This window comes from Ictalurus furcatus, chromosome 5 (assembly GCF_023375685.1).
Source record: "Ictalurus furcatus strain D&B chromosome 5, Billie_1.0, whole genome shotgun sequence".
Classification (NCBI taxonomy): Eukaryota; Metazoa; Chordata; class Actinopteri; order Siluriformes; family Ictaluridae; genus Ictalurus; species Ictalurus furcatus.
The window spans coordinates 17,157,085-17,179,509 of record NC_071259.1 but is presented as its reverse complement, the minus strand read 5'-3'; the positions used below and the strand labels follow the sequence as shown (position 1 = coordinate 17,179,509).

General features: G+C 38.5%; 1 protein-coding gene across 3 annotated transcripts in view; it reads right to left on the bottom strand.

Annotated features, from left to right (window-relative positions):
- Nucleotides 1-22,425, bottom strand: part of fbxl17 (F-box and leucine-rich repeat protein 17) — a 266,473-nt gene that overhangs the window by 68,820 nt on the left and 175,228 nt on the right. For all 3 annotated transcript variants that reach the window (XM_053624939.1, XM_053624940.1, XM_053624941.1), the window contains exon 8: nt 7,257-7,333. In XM_053624939.1, coding sequence (XP_053480914.1) covers nt 7,257-7,333 — 77 coding nt within the window. The remainder of the gene's footprint in view (nt 1-7,256; nt 7,334-22,425) is intronic.

Genomic DNA, 22,425 nt, shown 5'->3' with positions numbered 1-22,425 from the left:
TTACTTCATCAGTGCTTCAATACTGCAAAGACATTCTGTCACAGCAGTGGGATTTCTTTTACTGCTACATTTAGAAAAGCAGGCCAATCAGAAGAGATGACTAGGCAAGAGGATGTAGCATATTGATATACTTCTTTGTTAAAGAATGCATGAAATGACAAAAAATCATTTGCAAATCCATCTCAAGGACTGTTAGTTAATTCTAAAAATGAACGCTCGAGTACAGTAAGTGTAAGCATGGGTGCAGTGGCTCCACTCCATTATTTGGAAAATTGTACACTATTGCTAGCAATGAAACAAATGTCCTTTTTTCCCCTCGCCATTAGCTAGACAAGTAGACCAGCCTCCATCAAGACCAGGCTGTAATTTTCTATTGGCAGTTTTTTTTTTTTTGTCTCAGACTCTTTTGTTTGCCTTTCAAAGAAAAGGGACTCCCTTCATGCTCACAAAGAGAACAGCAATTTTCTGTTTCTGTCACGAGTACAGTAAAAATCAAAGCCTTGCACCCAGGCAGGAGTCCTTTCAGCACCGTCATCAAAATATTACCATAGTTTGCCGTCCTCTCTTGTTATCCTCCTGAAGCTGGTTCTAATGGAGGGGAAGAGATCTATAAGGAGCACACGAAACCAGCTTCGCCTTCTCAGGGGAGAACAAAGAGCAGAATTGGCCGGGACCTGAAACTAAGTGCGATGCTGATGTGAGGCGTACGGTGCCATGTAAATGGATCTGCTTCGGCATATGCTGGAACACAATAGAATGCACCATGAAAATTGGTTATTTAACCCTAGCTGAGCACCAGAGCATTAGGCACGCAGGGAGTGCAGAGAGACGCCTTTCTGTAATCCACCATCATTTGAAGGAACAGAGAATAGTCAAATGTGTAACAGTGATCTGCATTATGTCATGCAATACCAAATGGTTCATTCAAATACTGAGGGGGAAAATGCATAATTATGTGATATGTAGACAATGTACTGGTTTTATGTAAGGTGTATATTTACTTTCCACTGAAAAAATGGAGTTTTATACTCTATCTAGCACTGGGAAAACAATTTAAGCCTCTCAGGTTCCAGGACAGAAGTGTGATCTGCATATTGATTATATCCACATCACAGGCTAAATGGAATATCACTAACAAATCAGAGTCTGGCAGAACAATCTGCATGTAGTATCACCCACAGATGAATCATTGTTCTCCCAATAACTGTTATCTCAAGGTCAGTGCAATTCATCCCGCCTTGTCACTGTGAGCTTGATACGCCGCACTTTTTCAGCTCATCTCAGACAGGTTGCACTGCAGATCCACATAAGAGGCTTATGGAAAACAGCTCAGACTCACTTGAAGTCACTTGAGACTCATGAATACTTACTGAGAGCTTCACGTCTAGCAGTAGACCGCAAAAGAGAGCAGCAGCTCGGCTAAGCTCGCAGTCGCTTTCATGGGAACTCAGCGGACGAAGTAGGAAAAGAAAATATTCAAACCTTTGGAGCCTAATGGTCAAAGTCCTGTGAAGGATGGCGTGTTACATTGGTGTAAACTGTAAATCCAGCCAACGTTGGGGAATTTTGAGCGTGTTGTCAGTATACGTACAGTGAGGGAAAGAAGTATTTGATCCCCTGCTGATTTTGTACGTTTGCCCACTGACAAAGAAATGATCAGTCTATAATTTTAATGGTAGGTTTATTTGAACAGTGAGAGACAGAATAACAACAAGAAAATCCAGAAAAACGCATGTCAAAAATGTTATAAATTTATTTGCATTTAAATGAGGGAAATAAGTATTTGACCCCCTCTCAATCAGAAAGATTTCTGGCTCCCAGGTGTCTTTTATACAGGTAACGAGCTGAGATTAGGAGCACACTCTTAAAGGGAGTGCTCCTAATCTCAGCTCGTTACCTGTATAAAAGACACCTGTCCACAGAAGCAATCAATCAATCAGATTCCAAATTCTCCACCATGGCCAAGACCAAAGAGCTCTCCAAGGATGTCAGGGACAAGATTGTAGACCTACACAAGTCTGGAATGGGCTACAAGACCATTGCCAAGCAGCTTGATGAGAAGGTGACAACAGTTGGTGCGATTATTCGCAAATGGAAGAAACACAAAAGAACTGTCAATCTCCCTCGGCCTGGGGCTCCATGCAAGATCTCACCTCGTGGAGTTGCAATGATCATGAGAACAGTGAGGAATCAGCCCAGAACTACACAGGAGGATCTTGTCAATGATCTCAAGGCAGCTGGGACCATAGTCACCAAGAAAACAATTGGTAACACACTACGCCGTGAAGGACTGAAATCCTGCAGCGCCCGCAAGGTCCCCCTGCTCAAGAAAGCACATATGCATGCCCGTCTGAAGTTTGCCAATGAACATCTGAATGATTCAGAGGACAACTGGGTGAAAGTGTTGTGGTCAGATGAGACCAAAATGGAGCTCTTTGGCATCAACTCAACTCGCCGTGTTTGGAGGAGGAGGAATGCTGCCTATGACCCCAAGAACACCATCACCACCTTGGAGGTGGAAACATTATGCTTTGGGGGTGTTTTTCTGCTAAGGGGACAGGACAACTTCACCGCATCAAAGGGATGATGGACGGGGCCATGTACCGTCAAATCTTGGGTGAGAACCTCCTTCCCTCAGCCAGGGCATTGGAAATGGGTCGTGGATGGGTATTCCAGCGTGACAATGACCCAAAACACACAGCCAAGGCAACAAAGGAGTGGCTCAAGAAGAAGCATATTAATGTCCTGGAGTGGCCTAGCCAGTCTCCAGACCTTAATCCCATAGAAAATCTGTGGAGGGAGCTGAAGGTTCGAGTTGCCAAACGTCAGCCTTGAAACCTTAATGACTTGGAGAAGATCTGCAAAGAGGAGTGGGACAAAATCCCTTCTGAGATGTGTGCAAACCTGGTGGCCAACTACAAGAAACGTCTGACCTCTGTGATTGCCAACAAGGGTTTTGCCACCAAGTACTAAGTCATGTTTTGCAGAGGGGTCAAATACATATTTCCCTCATTAAAATGCAAATCAATTTATAACATTTTTGATACGCGTTTTTCTGGATTTTTTTTGTTGTTATTCTGTCTCTCACTGTTCAAATAAATCTACCATTAAAATTATAGACTGATCTTTTCTTTGTCAGTGGGCAAATGTACAAAATCAGCAGGGGATCAAGTACTTTTTTCCCTCACTGTACCATCTCACCACTTTTAAATAAACATTTATAACGGCAACTTGCCAGCAGGGGTGTTAATTCTGTCTATTTATTTGAAAAATGTCGGTGAAATTAGTACATTTCATGGCCAATCTATAAGCAAGCTGTTCAATGGCTCAACTGTACACAATAGCAGAAATGTTCATGTTAATGTCACACTTTTCAAGAAAGAAGCAAAATATCTAGAAAATGTGATACAGAAAAAATAGAAGAAAAACAATAATTTGTTTAAAAAAATAAATAATATAGAAATAGGTCTATATTGGTTCAAGGAGAAAGAAAAAAATGCAGATGTAAAATTGCATTTCTGTTAATTAGTTCATCAAAGCAGTGCAGGAAGTTCAAGAATCACTCAAAAAAAGGAAAAAGACATATTTGCTATGCCTTCAAAGGAGGTGTATTGTTTAACAAAAGTTTAAGCCCAGTAAGAATAAATGGGGGTTCTTAAAAGCCTATATCAGGTATCCCCGATTAATCTTGCATAAGTGGTCAAAAGGCTAAACTAAGAGGTATTTAATATACATTCCAGGATGTCGTTAGTGTACTGTTTTGATCTACTGGCCATTCATCAAGATGCGGAACTGTGGGCTTGCGGCAGTCTCGGATGCAGGGGTCGATGGTGGACTGAAGCGATTATAGTCAGGATTAGTTCTGCTGAGATAAAACAAATGGCTAAGAGGCCCTGGAGCGAATCTACACATTAGCGTGGTACTTATATATAATTACCTTAAGTGGGCTGAAAATACATTAGGTCAGGTATCTGAGCTACTCAAGGGAGATGCGAGGAATTTCACCCATTTATAGCGTTGGATTCTGTTATGAAGGTCTTTTATAACACTGAGTATGAACCAGCATCTTCTTGAGGACAGTATGTTCCAAAGATGATACGGTTAAGAGCTACAACCTGTGCACCATCCCCTGTGCTAAATATAATATCCAATGAATAAACTCATAAGTGCACACTTGGGGGAAAAAAAACTGTAAAGTCACCTTAAGGACAACGAACCAGAAGCTTGTATATGTATATTGTATATGTATACTTGTACATATACGCTCTACGGCTAAAGGTTTGTGGACACCTGAACATTACACCCATATGTGGATCTTCCCTAAACTGTTGCAACAAATTTGGAAGCACACAATTGTACAGAACGTCTTGATATGCTGTAGGATTACAATTTCCCTTCACTGGAATTAAAACATGTTCCAGCATGACGATGCCTCTTTGCACAAAGCGAAGCCCAGCACCCCAGGCCTCTTCTCCCGACATCAGTGCCTGATCTCACTAAAGCTCAATAAGGCCACGCTCCAAAACCTAGTGGAAAGCTTTCCCAGAAGAGTGGAGGTTATTATACCATCAAAGGGAGAACTAAATCTGCAATGAGAGTGTGTGATAGACAGGTGTCCTATTGATGTGTCCCTCTGGAACAGAGGATCTCCCTTTCAGATAGGGTCCCAGTCTAAAAATTCCTACCTGTCTAAAGAACTCTTTAGGAACCGTTAAAAGTGGTAGGGAAGTGGTAGCTCAGCGGTTAATTTCTGATCGGAAGGTCATGAGTTCAAATCCCAGCACTGTCAAGCTGCCACTGTTGGGCCCTTGAGCAAGGCCCTTAACCCTCAACTGCTCAGTTGAGGGTTTACACGCATTTAAATATGTGATGCAGTGGGGAGCACTGCCGCCTCAAGGTCAGCTTGTTCAATCCTGAGCTCAGGTTACTTTCTGTGTGAAGTTTCACATGTTCGGCCAGTGTTCATGTGGATTTCCTCTGGGTGCTATGGTTCCCCTGACCTATAAAAAAAACATTCAGCTAGGCAATGTGGTTACGATAAATTGGCCGTAGGTGTGAATGAGTATACGATGGACTGACACCCCATCCATCTCCTCCAGGATCCACCAAGAACCTGACCAGTGCACATTCAGTATGTGAATATGTGCATGCTATCCTATAACCTTTCACTACCATGAGATAGATAAATGAGTAGTTAAATACAAAGTAAAGTAAAAAAAAAGTTAGTTAATCACTTATATTGTAGTAGCTATCAAACAATCATTCTCTCACTTTCCCTTAAGGCAGGAAAAATGTAGTTTGTGAAGCACAATGTCCTCTGTACTTTCCCATGGTGGAACACTGAATGGAACATCATTGGCTGCCTGTTACAAAGTGCTGACACTATAGACTCCTTCCATAATTGTTAAACAAACATGTCCTTAGAAGCTTCACCACATCAACATGTTTTTCTTTGTTAAATAAAACATTTTTTAAAAATCTGGGTAGTACTATCTTTAGTCATGTGGAAAAAAAAAAAGTCACTGAAAAAGAGCTCTTACTATGAGAAATGAGAAGCGCATTAACCTTAGATTGGAATTGAAGCCAAAACTATAATCTTAGAGAAAAACCGACCAATTATCTTAGAGAAATCCAGAGTGCTGTAGTATAAGACTAATTTAACTACCAGGCACATAAACTAAAATAATAATTGCTGCTGCGATGATAAATTATTTGAGGGTTTATTATTTGAGCTACATATTTTTTCAGATTTACTTTACTCGCATTACAAGTACATGATTTTATTTATTAGATTATGTAATCCAGATTACATATAGCCCATTACTTATCAGTTCTGTCCTCACAAAAAAAAAAGCTTGTGTATGTTGCTGTGCTTACAAATGACACAACTGTACTGTATGTAAACACATACAGCTTCTTAATAGTCCTTTCATGGGGCTTGCCACTGGTCATGTGCATACAGAACAGACAGGAGAGTAAATACAGCAGTGGGGGATGTGGTCATTAATCATTAAACACTCCGGCATGTACCCAAAGCCTACAAATGCCCTCATTCCACCGTAAAGTAAGTGAAGTAAAAATATAAGTATTGCAGCCAAAGTAAAAATAAAATGTACCATAAATCAGCAACGACTAGCAGCTATATATTCAAGCCTACATATTTATGACTTTCTACTTTTACCAAAAACATTTCAGTCTATTTGTCTTTGTTTGCCCGAGTTCTCCTCAGCTTTAATGGGCAGGGCCTGACTAAAGTGAGCAGACAAGAGAAACAGCAATGAGAGCTTTCTGCATGTACATGCCAATAAAAAACAACCGTGTGTTTCCATTACTTCAGGACAGACACAAGCCCTCTGCGCTTTTCAGAACATTTCCATACACAACTTTAACGAGACACTCCAGTCAAAATTGAAACATCAGCACGTGTGTTGAAAACATGTCTACTCAGTACTACTCTGTATGATGACACTGTAGTCTTTACAGTGAGATTTCACAGGGTGAATACCCTTATGACAACTTGAAGGTGAAATTAAAATGGCTGCAATCGCTTTGGGGCGATGTGATTTTTGTTAACTGGATCACTAGACAATAGTGCTGGGCTAAAGCAGAAGGAAGCTGGTTGGTCACTGCTAGAAAGCAGCATGCAATTATCATATAAAATGGAGATCACCGGTTATTCCAGGCACAGACGTGGCTTGTCACATGACGAGTTTTTGATTTATTGGTGCCTAGCAATATACAGCTGTACATGTTTAAGCCGAACCAACATTAATCATCAAAATAGCACTACACCATTGAGAAAGCACAAGCGCACAAAAACTCTAACTGCACAGAATCCTGAGATGGCAGGGATAATTTCTCTGAAACTGCAAAATACCAACTTGAGCGTTTGCCATTTTTTCTTCTGCATTTTTTCAATAAATGAATCTTCCTTCATTAAAGAGAAACATTATTTTGTTTCATAACCAGTTTAATTAAGCATCACTAAAGCTAATTAGCAGCAGGTTAACTAGAGCACTAAGCAATTAAAGTATGAACACAAAACTTGGCTTTCTCCATGACAGATGGACGCACGCACGCACGCACACACACACACACACACACACACACACACACTACATTGCTTGCTAGGCAGTTCATAACAAAATATATGTCTAAGGAAGTAAAAGAGCCAGTGTGGGTTAAGTCATGTGGCATATGTGCATTTAATAGGACATTTAATGATGGCTGATTAGACAACGATCTGTCATGCTTACCATAGTCTGTGATCTTGCAGGAAACCAAGTACAGCTCTTTGAGACTTCTTCCCTCTTTGGCAATGATTTCCACACATCTGAAAGAAAGCACATGAGAAAGAATAGGGCCAAATAAGAGTGCATGTCTTAAAAGGCTTACAATGTATATAAAGACCATGACAGTGCGAAGTCAAGCTTTGTTTCAGCTTCACACAAACAGACAGCAACAGTAAGTTAAAGTCCCACACCACCAAAGTAAGTGATGCTAACCAACTCAAACCCTGTTGATTAAAAGTAACCACTGGGCAGATTTTTCTGAATCCACTCTGATTAAAAGCTAAAAAGCTGAGCTGAGCAACACAGAGGCTTCAAAGGAGAAGCGTAAGCTGTGCCCATGTTCATTTCTCTCACATGTTCACCAGTCTTTCTCAGGTCCAGGGTAGAGCAGAAGCACACTGGAGAAAAGCAGCGGCGATCACAGTTGCAATTCCCTTTAACCCTTGCACGTCAATTAAAAAAAGTCACACATAGGTCCATAGAGGACAAAAAATGTCCATGTCCAAACACGGTCATAAAAATATTATATATTAATATTTTTTCCTTTTTTTTTTTTACCAGCATCAGTTCTGATCATAATTACCAAACATTTATTCATTTTCAGAACAGTAACTCTTTAAACGCCGGTTTGTTTACATAATGCCACAGATGCTTTTTTATGAAAAAAAGATAAATAGTCATTATTTTCCGTGTACTAAATGCTAAGCAGAATTTTAAATCTTTGACTAATACAGTCTTTGATATGTCAATGATTAACAACAACATTCATTTTGATGCATTCATATTTTTTATGCCGTGTCAGAAAAAAAAAAACCAAACAAACAAAAAAAACTACCACTCAGGTCCATAAAGGACAAAAATGTCCATGTAAAAAAAACTGTCATAGAAATATTATATATAAATATTTATTTCCACTTTCACTGATTTAGATTTTTTTTCTTTTTCTTTTTACCAGCATCAGTTCTGATCATAATTATCAAACATTCATTCTTTTTCAGAATTTTAATCCTTTAAATGCCGGTTTCTTTACATAATGCAAACATCTTCAAAACTCAGTCATCTACTCTGACTCATATACATGGGGTGCGATTTGTGATTTCCAGTACAATATCATTTCTTTCTTTCAAACTGTAAACACGTGTAAAATTTTCAATACAAACACACCCATGTAATTATAGCTGCATCATCTATTCAGCTGGTCTGCAGCGCTCTATAATACAGCAGAAAAAGGGAAAGCATGGATTTTCCCCACAGACTAAAACGGAGCAAATACTACACATTTCAGAAATTGTTTAAAAAAAAAAAATCAATGTTTTGAAACTTTGTCAACAAAATAAAAGCCTAAGCCTAACACAGAATGCATGATTTTATGCTTAAACGTCACAGGGCTTAAATATTGCAGTTTGAATGGGTTTCAATGGGGACATTTTTGCCCATAAGGTCCTGAGTGTAAGTATTTTGTGTACGTAGTTTAAAATAGATTTATGAAAGCAAATGAGGGTAAAATATTAAAATTCCAATAAAAAATCCACACCTTTTGCTAAATTCATGCTGTTTGCATTAAACACAGACAAAATGATTAAAAAATATATATATATAAAAATGAAAAAGACAAAAATGCCCATAAGGATGCACAAGGATTAAACACTTCTAATGAGGTGTGTTAGTAAAAACAAATTCTAATTCATCTGTTTGACTCCATTAACATCTGAAATAAATGTTGCACTCACTCATGTGAGCCTTGTATTTATCAAAATTCATAATCCCAGTTTTAGAGGAAGCTAAGTCCACGTTCAAACTCTATAATCAACCCTGGTGTATCTCATACATATAACTTACTGGTTTGAAACAAAGTATTCCTTTTGACATAAATATGAATTATACTTAACAAATACAGCTCCCTCTGAAAGTATTGGAACAGCAAGGCCAATTGTCCTTGCTATACACCTAAAACATTTGAATATATTCAAAACAAGATATTTTTTCAGTCTCCTCTTCAGGAGGTGAAATGCATGCTCAATTAGGTTAAGGTTTGCTGATTGACTTGGCCAGTCTAAAATCTTCCACTTTTTCCCTTTGTTGTGTTGGCAGTAGGTTTTGGGTCAATGTTTAACTGCATGTTGGAGTTCCTCCAAATTAGATTCGATGTATCTCTCGGTCTTCTTCAAATGGTGGATTGGGATACATTCACCCCTGCCCTGTGGAGGTTGTTGTTGATGTCACTGACTGTTGTTTTTGGGTTTTTCTTCACAGCTCTCACAATGTTTCTGTCATCAACTGCTGTTGTTATTGTTCTTGGCCGACCTGTTCAATGTCTGGTTGTTAGAGCACCAGTGGTTTCTTTCTTTTTCAGGACATTCCAAATTGTTGTATTGGCTATGCCCGATTTTTCCTCTTTTCTCAGCTTCAAAATGGCTTGCTTTTCTCCCATAGACAGCTCACTCATCTTCATGTTGGTTTATCCTTTTTAACAACAAATGCAGTCTTCACAGGTGAAACCCAAGGCTCAAACCAAAAGTAGGTATAGAAAGCTATTAATTGTTTAAAAAGTCAATCTAACAGGGCACACCTGGGCAAAAAGGAACAGTTAAATATTTTTGTCAGTCAGGTGTTCCATTATTTTTTTTTTTTATCACTATCCCATATTTTTGATCACTTGGGTGGGTTCAAACAAAAGGTACCATGTTCCAAGTTGTTTAACACATCTCGATGTACATATCAGGAAATGAAAGCTGAAATTCTAATATATCATCTCATTCATCTTTTGATCTCAAACTTTCAGTGCATAGCAAAAACAAAAGAATCGGCCTTGTTGTTCCGATACTTTTTGAGGGGACTGTATATCTGAAAACCTGCTTGCCTCTGCATGAAATATATTTTAAAATGTTGCAATGGCAGTAAATTGCACATTACAAGAATTAGAAGGAGCATGATCGGCTTCCCTTAAAGTACAGATCATGTTATAAGCTTCAGTTCACTGATCTGGATAGTCCCATTTCAAGGAGGACAATTGAATTTAGGGCTCATGCTTTGCGAAAAGGCAGACCACTTGGCGCTCCAATCTCCAACCACACTGCTCATCATTTTCCATTTCTGTCTCAAATGATATTTTAAATGTGCTGAACAAAAACTCTAGAAAGTACCTCACAGTTGATCCTCTTATATAACTGTGGTAAAAGTCCAGTGAAAAAGCCATTGTTTCTCCATTAAGTCAAGAAACACGGCTCTTTTCTTTCAATCTAATGCGTAGACGCCATTTTGAGAGACTAATTCGGTTTCCGCTGCTTTGAAGAGGCACTTTACCTCCGCGAAAGCGCAGGGTAAACTGGCGCCAGGGAGGTCATTCTGGCCAAGCAAACCAATCTGACAGCAACCTTCTAGCATGATCTTGCTAATGATCCAGCATCATAGTGTTCCATTGTGGTATCTGGGTTCTGACGTTAGCGACAATCAGTGGCTTCCATATAAGCACATCTATCCACAGAGGAAAGCGGAGAGGAGAACAAGCAGTCCTCATTCTCCTCAGAGAGCTTGTTATGGAGTGGCCTGCACTCAGGGGTTATGGCAATGCTAATAAGGATTGACATCAATAAGGAACACTGACGATTTTATGGACAACCTGGATCTGATTTAGAGGGTATGAGAAATAGATCTCCAAGGCCAAGCTGTACTAAAGGAAACTGTGTGAATGAAATGAGCACCACACACACACACACACACACACACACACACACACACACACACACACAATCTATTAGTGGAATACTATGGATTTATTAATGATGACAATGATGAGGATGATTATATAAGTACAATGATAAAATTTGTGCCTTATTAGCAAAATATTATGGGTCATTTTAGAAAAGCACTTTATAGTAATGGCATCGGCCAGCCATAACCTGAAGCCTTGATGCCTAATAAAGGATGTTATAGTAGTCTCCATGGCAACAAAGACACCCCCAACGTCAAGCAATTAGGCTGCATGACAAAAAGACCAGAGGAAGCAAAACAAGTGGACAGAGGAGAAAGACAGAGCTAATCGCCTTTAACAATAGTGACAACAATCGAGAGAAAAGCACACAGATGCCCTGAACATACCAGTCACACTGATAGCTGAACGAAACACATGGTGATGTGATAAAAACCAGTCATGCCCATGCCACATATAAACAAATTCATTTGACCAGGGTGATGATGAGAAACTTATGGCAAGGTGTAGCTGAGAGATGTTATCTTCTTTATATATCAGTGTTTTTCTTTTTAATGTATAGACATAGCCTATGATTACCATATTTGTTCATATTAGCAGGTAATATTAACAGGTAATATTCTAGAAAGGTTTTAATGTATTACTTTTTAAAATGTTACAGATGCACTTCTACTTTTGCACTGTAATAATTTGGTCATATGTCAAATTTCACTGATGACCTTTCATAATGACAATTCATAATAAATAAAGCAGCATTCATGCATTATTTTGCAACACTTACACAAAACAAGGATGCAAGCGCACATGTGTCAAAGAGCATTCATTCATTAAGATACATTAACTGATTGCTTTTATTTTAAATAGCACTTGACTTCAGTCTCAGCTAAAGACTATTGAAAGTATGTACCCCCACTGTGAAAAGTGTGTTTACAATGGCAGAGTGATTCTGTCCTCGTTTACAAGACCTTATTAAAAGAGAGATGTGCTCGAAAAAGAAGAAGGGAGGCACAAGCAATAAACAAGTCGGTGATGGTGTGTATGTGCATGTCTACAGGGTCACTGTGTGTGTCAGTGTGCTGTCACACCTAAGAGAAGAAAAACAAAAATAAAGTTGTCAGCTGTCAGGCGATAAAGGCAAAGGATATGCGCATGGAAGACCTCACCACCCCGAACAGGACCTAAACGGCAACTTTAGCACAACTTAAGCTTCAGGTTCTATTGAGAAGCTTTCTCAGGAGATGAAAAAACATGCTAAGTGTGATGTACCTGCAATACCAAGGACACTTTTACATGTCTTTAACAGGACGACGATGTACTGACGGAAAAGCTTCTAGTAATCCAGCCCACCCTGATAAAACACTCTATGGCTACTACAAACCGTTTTACACTGAAAGATAAGGTCACGCAGAACAGATACGTTTCCACTGTAATCAACATTTAAACCCACACCAGTGAGACGTTTGTATGTAAAGCATAAACTGCATAGAAATCCATTCAAATGTTGCATTTAAAGTCATAATATACAACAGCAGCCTGTAGGTGCAAAGCAAAGTGTGTGTAAGGTAAAGATACTCGCTACACCAACATCAGGGAACCCAAATAAACAAGAAAAAAATCACAGAGTTCAGTCTGAGTTCAAGTTTTCAGTACAATCTACAAATGATCAGACAACACAATAAAAAAAAAATTAATCACTATAAAAACTGCAAGCACTGAACACAAAAGGCTGTATTTTATTACAAAGAATAAAGCCAGTCAATACCCAGTCCTCTAACCTTCACAGCATTAAAGGTGCGTACAAAACCCCAAGGCCATGTGCCCTCAATTAACATCATTTATCTATAGAAAGAAAGGAAGATTATGAAATGCTGGATTTCATAGTGAGAGAGAGAAAAAAAAACGCAATACAAAATCAGTGTTTATCCTGTTGATGAAAAATATTCAACAATGACCTTTTTCCCCGTGACAAAAACGAAACATAATAATTCAACGTTCTGCTAAAAGTATGTCATGAAATGCTATGACATTTTCCTCAACAATAAAGCAGAGAAAAATGTCAGAACCAGCCAAAAGGTAAAATGTTTTCCCACTCTTTTTTGTACAGCCGCTTTGAAAATATGGATTATACAAAATAATTATGAATGTTGTTCGCTATGTTGATAGATTAGAAAGTGTTGTTGGCATTAAGGGAACAGTCCTCTCCTGGCTCAGGTCTTATTTGACCGATCGTTATCAGTTTGTAGATGTAAATGGAGACTTCTCCACGCATACCGAGGTTAAATGTGGTGTTCCACAAGGTTCTGTTTTAGGCCCACTGCTTTTTACTTTATATATGCTACCTCTAGGTCAAATTATTCGTAAACATGGAATTAGCTTCCACTGTTATGCTGATGATACACAGCTGTATGTTTCAGCAAAGCCAGAGGACCGACAGCAGCTTAACAAAGTTGAGGAATGTGTAAAGGACATTAGACGTTGGATGCTTATTAACTTCCTCTTACTTAACTCTGATAAGACAGAAGTACTTGTACTAGGACCACGTGTAGCTAGAAGTAAGCCTTCTGGATGGTCTCTCCGTTTTGTCATGTGCAGCAGTAAAAGACCTTGGTGTGATTATTGACTCCAATCTATCATTTGATGCTCATGTAGATAATATTACTAGGATAGCCTTCTTTCATCTCAGAAATATTTCTAAGATAAGAAATATATTGTCACAACATGATGTAGAAATATTAGTTCATGCTTTCGTCACCTCTAGACTAGATTACTGTAATGCCTTACTGTCTGGATGTTCCAGTAGGTGCATAAACAAGCTCCGGTTAGTCCAGAATGCAGCTGCTAGTGTCCTTACTAGAACCAGAAGATACGACCATATCACCCCTATATTATCCACACTGCACTGGCTCCCAGTGAAATCACGCATTAATTATAAAATACTTTTATTGACCTATAAAGCACTGAATGGTCTCGCGCCACAGTATCTAAGCGACCTTTTGGTTTTCTATGATCTGCCACGCCTACTTAGATCAAAAGGTGCAGGCTATTTGACGGTACCTCAAATAGCGAAGGCTACAGCAGGGGGAAGATTTTTCTCTTATAGAGCCCCACAGTTATGGAACAGTCTTCCAGTTAGTGTTCAGGACTCAGACACAGTCTCAGTGTTTAAGTCTAGGCTTAAAACGTATTTGTTTACTCAAGCCTAACCTGACTAGACTTTCTGTTACGCTAAGTACAGTCCTAATAATCTTTTCTCTCCCTGTCTCCTTCTGTCGAGCCACACACGATTTTATGGAGATACTAGAGATCCTGATCCTTTCTGCTCTCCGGACCTGCCTGATCCGTTTTGGATGTCCTACCTCTGGATGGAGCTCTCATCTACTCCAATTCCAGATTGCTGGGACTACGGCTGCTTCTAAGGCCAAACAGACTTCATATAAAACCATAATTAACTTTTTCACACTATCTGTTATTACCCAGATGAGGATGGCTTCCCTTCTGAGTCTGGTTCCTCTCAAGGACTCTTCCTCTGAACATCTTAAGGAGTTTTTCCTCGCCACCGTCACCACTGGCTTGCTCAATTGGGATAAATTCGCACTTTTAATATATGTATACCGTGTTAATATATTTCTGTAAAGCTGCTTTGAGACAATGTCTATTGTAAAAAGTGCTATACAAATAAAACTGTATTGAATTGAATTGAACGTGCTGGCTGCATTCACCATCCTGGTCACATGCTCAGCTAGCTAGCCTCCAGACCACTCTTCTCCTCTCAGCGTACATATGCTAACCCTTTGTAACGTGGAAAAATATGCTGTCATACTTCTTATTTGTTTGTTAACATGAGCATCCTGTTTGCCTTTAGTGTTGTTATTTTGTGATACGTTTTATCCTCAAGGTAAAACTACGTCACTGAAATGAATTTACTTTTAAGCGTAATTAATGTGCTCATTAGAGTAATGTTACTAAAAGGGCCTGTTTCTTTATGACGGCGCTGCAGCCATTTGAAAGTGTCAGGCACTACAGAATTTTCTTTAATCCACCAAAGAAAACTTTGAAATTCTAAAGTAGGCCCATAATGTTAATCAGCATTTGTAAAGGAATCCTTTGTTTCACTTAAGAAATGATTTGCAGTTTTCACTGACTAACTGTTTACATTTTTTTCGGCTAAATGTGCTTAAGTTTTCCCATCAAATACAGTCACTGACCACTTTATTACAAACATCTGCTCACTTGTGCAATTATCGCGTCATTCGTGCCGTTATCCAGGCTTTAGCTGTCCAGTTTTGGTGAGCTTGCACCCACTGTAGCCTCAGATTCCTGTTCTTGGTTGATAGGAGTGGATCCTGATGTGGTGTACTGCTGTTGTAATTCATCCGCCTCAAGGTACGACATGTTGTTTGTTCCGAGTTGTTTTTCTGCTCACCACAGATGGAAAGAATTGTTATATTTGAGTTACCATAGCCTTCCTGTCAATTCAATTCAATTCAATTTTATTTGTATAGCGCTTTTAACATTGGACATTGTCTCAAAGCAGCTTTACAGAAACATATAAACATAGGTGTGAATTTATCCCTAATGAGCGAACCAGTGGTGACAGTGGCAAGGAAAAACTCCCTAAGGTGATATGAGGAAGAAACCCTGAGAGGAACCAGACTCAGAAGGGAACCCATCCTCATCTGGGTAACAACGGATAATGTGAAAGTAAAGGGAAGTTCATTATGGTTTTTATATGAAGTCTGTTTGTTGAACTAATCCCACTGTTCACTAAGGGAGACCTATCTCAATCCAGTCTGCCCATTTTTCTCTGACCTCTTTCATCAACATGGCATTTCCACCCATTGAATGTTTTTTTTGTTTTGTTTTGTTTTTCACACTATTCTGTGTAAACTCCAGAGACGGTTGCTTGCGAAAATCCTATGCGATCAGCAATAATACTCACACCACCCTATCTGGCACCAATAACCATCCCACTCAAAGTCACAGAGATCCCATTTTCTCCCCATTCTGATGCTTACTGTGAACATTAACTGAAGCTCTTGACCTGTATCTGCATGATTACGCACTGTGCTGCTGCCACAAGATTGGCTGATTGGATAACTGCATGAATGTGCAGGTGTTCCTAATAAAACGGTCAGTGTGTAAGTCTAGGCTTTAGCGAATAATAACTAAAAACATGATTAAAATATGACTAAAACTAAATATTTCCATCAGAAGAACACTGTTTAAGATGGCAAAGTTTCAAAAGCACAATAGAAATCAATACGCACGTAACTTCCGAACTTTGGTTTGCAGTCGTAATGAAATGGGAGGGCAGGAGCTCCTCATCAGAGGGAGTACACACACACAGCACTTCTGCAAATTATTTTCATAGTAAACGTGTTTTATATCTTTCTATAAAACTATGTACACAGAATTATTTACTGACACACAAACTTTGATTTTATAGAGGGCATTTTATCTAAAGGTTTGCTCAGTCTGCAAAAAAAAGCATGGAAGTTTTGCTTTTCTGAAAACACTGATCAAGTTTAATACGTTTCTTTGGAACACTGGAAACATTTAAAAACTATTATAAGTACTTGGAAAGGTGTACGTGAGATAGCTTATCACTATATGTAAAGTAATTTAATAATCAGTAATATGCATATGAAAGGAATGTCTTATATATCAAAAATATTTTCTATACACTCTACTACTCAGTGTTGACTTAATAGACGATCAAATTCTGATTTAAACTCATCACGGGCTGTATAAAAGAATCCAGTAAATATATTACTATTACTGTACAAAACCTGGTTTGAAAAGATTTGTTAAAAGCCGATGTACTTAATTGACTTTGTTGGTATGGAAAGTTCGCTCAGATTTGTGTTTCAAAAGAAATTCTCATGGCAGAAAAAGTCTGGTGAAATCTACGGCTGTAAATTGCTTTTCGATGGAGCAGAGCTGGTTCTTTTCCCAACACACCGAGGCACACTCCGACATAACTCAGGAGAGCTGGCTGTGCCCCGTGGCCGACAGTGATAGGACATACAGCTCGGAGACAACAGACGGAAAGGGAGGGGAAAATAAGCAGGCAGGAAAGACACCCAGGAGCTACTGCTGTTAGAATCAAGAACTGCTTGAAACTATATCATTAAAAAAAAAAAAAAAAAAAAAAAAAAAGAATATTAACAGTCATTAGTGAAACTTCTAGAATATTTTTAAGCCAGGCTATAAAATAAAATATTTTATATATACATACATAACATAATATCTTAAAATCTGGGAAGGGTGAAGGCTTCCTCCGAGACTGTTGATCATGCTGCATCATGAATCGTTGTCCGCCCCCTTCAACATGCATGACCTCACAGATGCTCACGATTGGCTAGTGTTGAGAGAATAATATCACCCCTCCCACTCAGAGAGCATGGATTTTGTTCTCTTGGACTCCTGGACACAGAGAACTGTGGCATCATAAGGATTTAAACTCATGATCTCCTTACAAAGTCACAGGTTTATATTAATGCTCTCTTAGTATGTAATGGCTTGTACAGTAGCAACATATAAAGGGGCTTGCATGATGGACGCGCCACATACACAGTGAAAAAAACTGTAATTTGATATGGTGAAGTTTTCTGTGAGGATGCATTTATTTAACATTTATAGAAGGAGCTTCTGCTTTTTAACAGTCAGAGGTTACGCTGTAACATTACCTTTCTGACACAGAAAAGTTAGCATTCCTTAACATGGTATATCATTACATCCTACTCGAGACAAAGTTTTCCTGCTGGAGTGATTCCGTGAGTAATTTAGGCTCCTAACCAGGTATAAAGCTGCCTAAATTAGCCATCAGGCAAACATCTTGTCTCTCTAATTCGATTAGGATCCAAATACGCACTTGATTGACTTCACCAGTATTTATGTAAAGCTTAAACTCGAAACCCCAGCAGGTCATGCGAGATGGCCTTGGCATTGTTTACGGTTTAATGTGTTATTAGTGTATCCCTCAGGGTCTGCCATGCCTGGAGTTTGGAGACCATTATGGCACCCCTGGAGAACATATCACCAGCTAAACGCGAGATGACCGGAGAAGAAAACTATGCGATCCGTTAATCGTCACAGACTTTGATTACTACCATTTATTTTAATGAGAGCGCAGCATGTTCTACAGAGTGCAAAGAACAACATTACTGCCATGTTCATGGCAGAGACTAAATTGGATAGCATTCATTAAACTAATGGATATGAAGAGGTGGCAGAAGGGAGGAAAAGTCTATAACAACAAATTCTGCCGAATGAAGAAACGGCTCACATCATGGCATGTAATTTCCCGATACCATGACAAATTGCAGGTATTTCAATTATGCAACCCAGCTTTAATTACAGAAAATATGCCTCAGATGTCTCCCACAATACAAATTAATATAATTTTTCTTCCTCACTACCAGCTCAGAAAGTCAGATTAGCATTCATTACCTTTGCTGTTTCAACAGTGAGGAAAAGCTGTTGTAGCTGATAAACTGGCACAAATTTAGTGACAGGCTAATTTTTGGCAGAGGCAACAAATCAGTACACAATATGAGTGAATTATTCAGTAAGAAGGGTAATTAAATATTTTATTTATTTATTTATTTTTACAGAATTTCTGAATACATGATGGAGAAAAATATTGTTAAGTTGCACTCCAGCACTAAAAGACTACTTTTTTTTTTAATGGAACGAAGTAATATGCAAACAGGAGCTAAAAGAGTTCTGACTTAAAAGAGCTGCTCCTCACTTGCAATTTGAGAGACAAGGGATTCCCTAATCGAATCAAATGCCTTTTAACTTTACAAACCTATTAACATTTTTTGTATGTTTTTGTTTACAGGTTTTGTATGTTAAATAGTAGATTGCACAAACTACAAAAATGCAACTCTTTGTGTAATATATTTGCTATAAATTAAGACAAATATATTACACATTTTGTAGATTATATGTCATGAATCTACAATAAAAAAATATATATATAATTTTAAAGTCCATAACATCAAAGAAAATTTGTAAAATAAATAAATAAATAAATTTAAAAAATAAGACCAATTGGTTCTGGTGCAAACAGTTGCATCATAAGTCATATAATTAGGTTAATGGAGTGTGCAATTAAAGAGTCACTTGGTATCAATATAAATACACCAGTTCCTGGAAGTCACCAAGGACCTATCAAAACAAGTAAAGGTCAAAGGTCTAGAAAAGTATCAATCAGGGTTTGGTTGTAAAATATCCCAAAATCTAAACATCCCATGAAACACCATTAAATACATTATTTAAAAATGGAAAGAATATAGCACAAGCGTGACTGCCTTGATGGGTCAGTGACATATTAGTTCATTAGTCAGAGAGCAACCAAGAGGCTTTCACTAGGCAGAGTCACGGTTATGCTATATTATTTCTATTTTTTAATAATATTCAAAGGACAACCATAGCCTTGACATGCCACAAACCTGAAAGTTAGAAAGCTATTATTAAAGAAAAAAAGGGGGAAAAACAACATGAAATCCCATGTTGGAAATTCGGCAAAAATGTGGAAAAGGTTCTCTAAATTGATGAAATGTTTAACCTTGCTGTGTTTGGCCAAAACCCAAGATTGCTCATGACCATGGGATACCATCCCCACAGTGAAGCATGGTGGTGGTAGCATCATGTCGCAGAGATATGTTTCAACAGCAGGGACTGGGAAACTGTCCCAACTGAGGAATGAGCAAATACAGGGCAATCCTAGAAGAGCAACTGCTCCAGTCCTCAGAAACTTGAAAGAGTATTGGCACAAACTTGAGCTTAATCCATTTTTTGGAGCACCCCACTAAATACAGGCATCTTGCAGGCAAATGTTACAGCACAAGACAAGTTTCCCAGCAGCTCCTCTGACACGGGTGACACAGAGCCATTAGGAATTCAGTAAAACAGATGTCTCCTGGCCTTAGTGCTTTGCAAAAGCCAATAGCCAGAATCCCAAATGAATTTCAGAAAAGAAACATTGTTTGATCCGGTGCCAAGAAAGAGCAATGAGATTTTATCCACTTCCAAACGAGGGAAAAGGGCTGAAGAGGAAACGAAAATAAATATATAAATGCTTTATCCCACTTCAAGGTACAGATTACGCTCTTCCCTCTTACAGAGATGCCATCTCTTATTGAAATTAAAAAGAAAACTCCTATTATCTAGACGGCAAAGTGAACAGATTAAATAGGTCCCAAATCAGCTTCATCCTACGGCTTATCACTGACCAGCCAGTCTGCAAACACTTCAAAAGAACAATGCTAAAATGGTGGTGTTTCTCTCACTGTGACTGGTCAACAAATTTAATGATAAGGGTGGGATGTGAGAGTGCTTGAGGATATAAGTCATAACACAAATGATTCAGCTGCAACATGCCAGGGAGCAGTAACATTAGAAATTGGAGCTTGCAAACAATCATCTTCATCCAAGCCTTTGTAAATCTCTTCAGTTAAATAGAGATCGTATACCGTTACAATAATTCATATAAATGTGTTATAAATTGTATAATCAAGTTTTAACTTTCTTCACATATAATACATCCTTTATTCAGCAAAATTAAATGGCTTATTAAGTTATTATTAAAGGTTATTTTACAGAAATTCACCAATGGTCTCGATATGTAATGAAAAATGCCACGTACAGGTACTGTGCTTGTAATTTTTCACAAGGTTTAGACAGAGCTAGACAAAAATGTTTTCATTTTGGTCATGGAATGATCAAACAAATAGGAAGCTCCTCAGTTGGGTGGTAAAACATCATTAAGATTATAACAACTGCAGGTTCAATTAACCCCCAGCACGTTCCTAGTTTCATCTTACACAACTTATCTTGCATGTACAGCTGCTTTCACTAAGTTAATGAAAGAAGAGTCCAACTGCTGTTATATTCAGATCAATCAATTCATCATTCAATGGTGCCTGTAAAATGTAGCTTACCCTATATAAATCAGGCTTAATTTTAAAATCCATGGGTTTCATATATATACAAATGCAAGAGAAACTAATATGAGAAACGTAGATGTTATCAGGTTGGATACCTTGGATTGGATTTTCCTCCAATCATAATGTATGATTTTCATGGTTATTCAATATGGATTGAAGTTCAAACTGCTACCATGCAAAACTCAGTAACACTAAAATATGCAATGTTGGCAATATGAGGATAGATTTGAGAGCAAGTTTTACTTCATAAACTGGATTGGATGGTCACAGACTTTAATAAGCCACAGTTCATAGATTCCAGATGATCCCATCTCCCTCTCAAGCCGCTCTTTCTGTCTTGCCCTGCCTCTCAGCTGTAACAGTTTCACGCCAAGCTTACACCAAACCACAGCCCAGTACACACATATTTCCTTTTATTATATCTCTCTGTCTTTCCCTCTCACCATATGTTTTTGCATAAAGCAGTGAAGCACTCCATATTTATGAGTCTGACGATCTTCCTTCCCAGAAAGGAATGCGTTCCCACACACTAAATAACAGCCAAGCTCAGTGTTAACGATGAAACGGTAAAACGCAATGATAAATGACAAGTGAAAATGGTAGACATCAAAGGCCTGGGGCATGCAACATTCACACTGCTAGAGCACTGCCACATAAAAGCTTTTACTAGAAGGGGGCACCCATAAGATGTTCCTCACTGTTATCCGTCTTGATTTATTTCATTTCTCTTACGAGGCTGTGAGATAAAAAGCAGTTTGACACAGCATGTTCGCAAGCTGCATAGCCTGTCATTTAGACTTATCCCAATTACGACGCTACAGGCATCAGCATGGCTAATTATCCTTATTAAAGGCTTTAAATAGGATTATTGGATTGGCTCATAGCAAACTTTGATTCACAGTTAAAAGATCTTACTCTCGGCAAATGCCACCATCATATCCAAGCCTGACATTTAAATGTGCTGGCAAAACCATCATCCATATCAGAATCTTTTTAGGCCTTTTGCCATTCACCTCTTACTAATGGAAAAACATTCCTGTTAATCCAGCAGGTTTTTTTTTTCCTCTTTAACACAGGTTGGGTACGGTTTGCCCACTTGGTTTTGATGTCTGTACTTTAATTCTAATTCTGAGCCACCTGCTTCCCCTTGCCAAAGTGGTCTCTCATGTCCACAACCAGAGAAATAAGAATTTTTGGGATGTCTCTGGTGTACAGATGATTTCCACTCCAGGTGACTGTGCATTAATATGTTCATTTGAGCAGGAGAGAGTACTGCGGTCATCTCATCTCTTATTAATCTACCTTTTTAGCATGCAAGTTAATAAGAGAGCCCACCTGCATTTGTTAACTTTAACTATAACATTCAATAATTCATTCCAATATTGATTCATTTTCCTGAGAAGGTCAGTCTCTATCCCCAGCCACAGATTCCAGCTCATCCTGGGAGATCCCCAGGCACTCCCAAGCC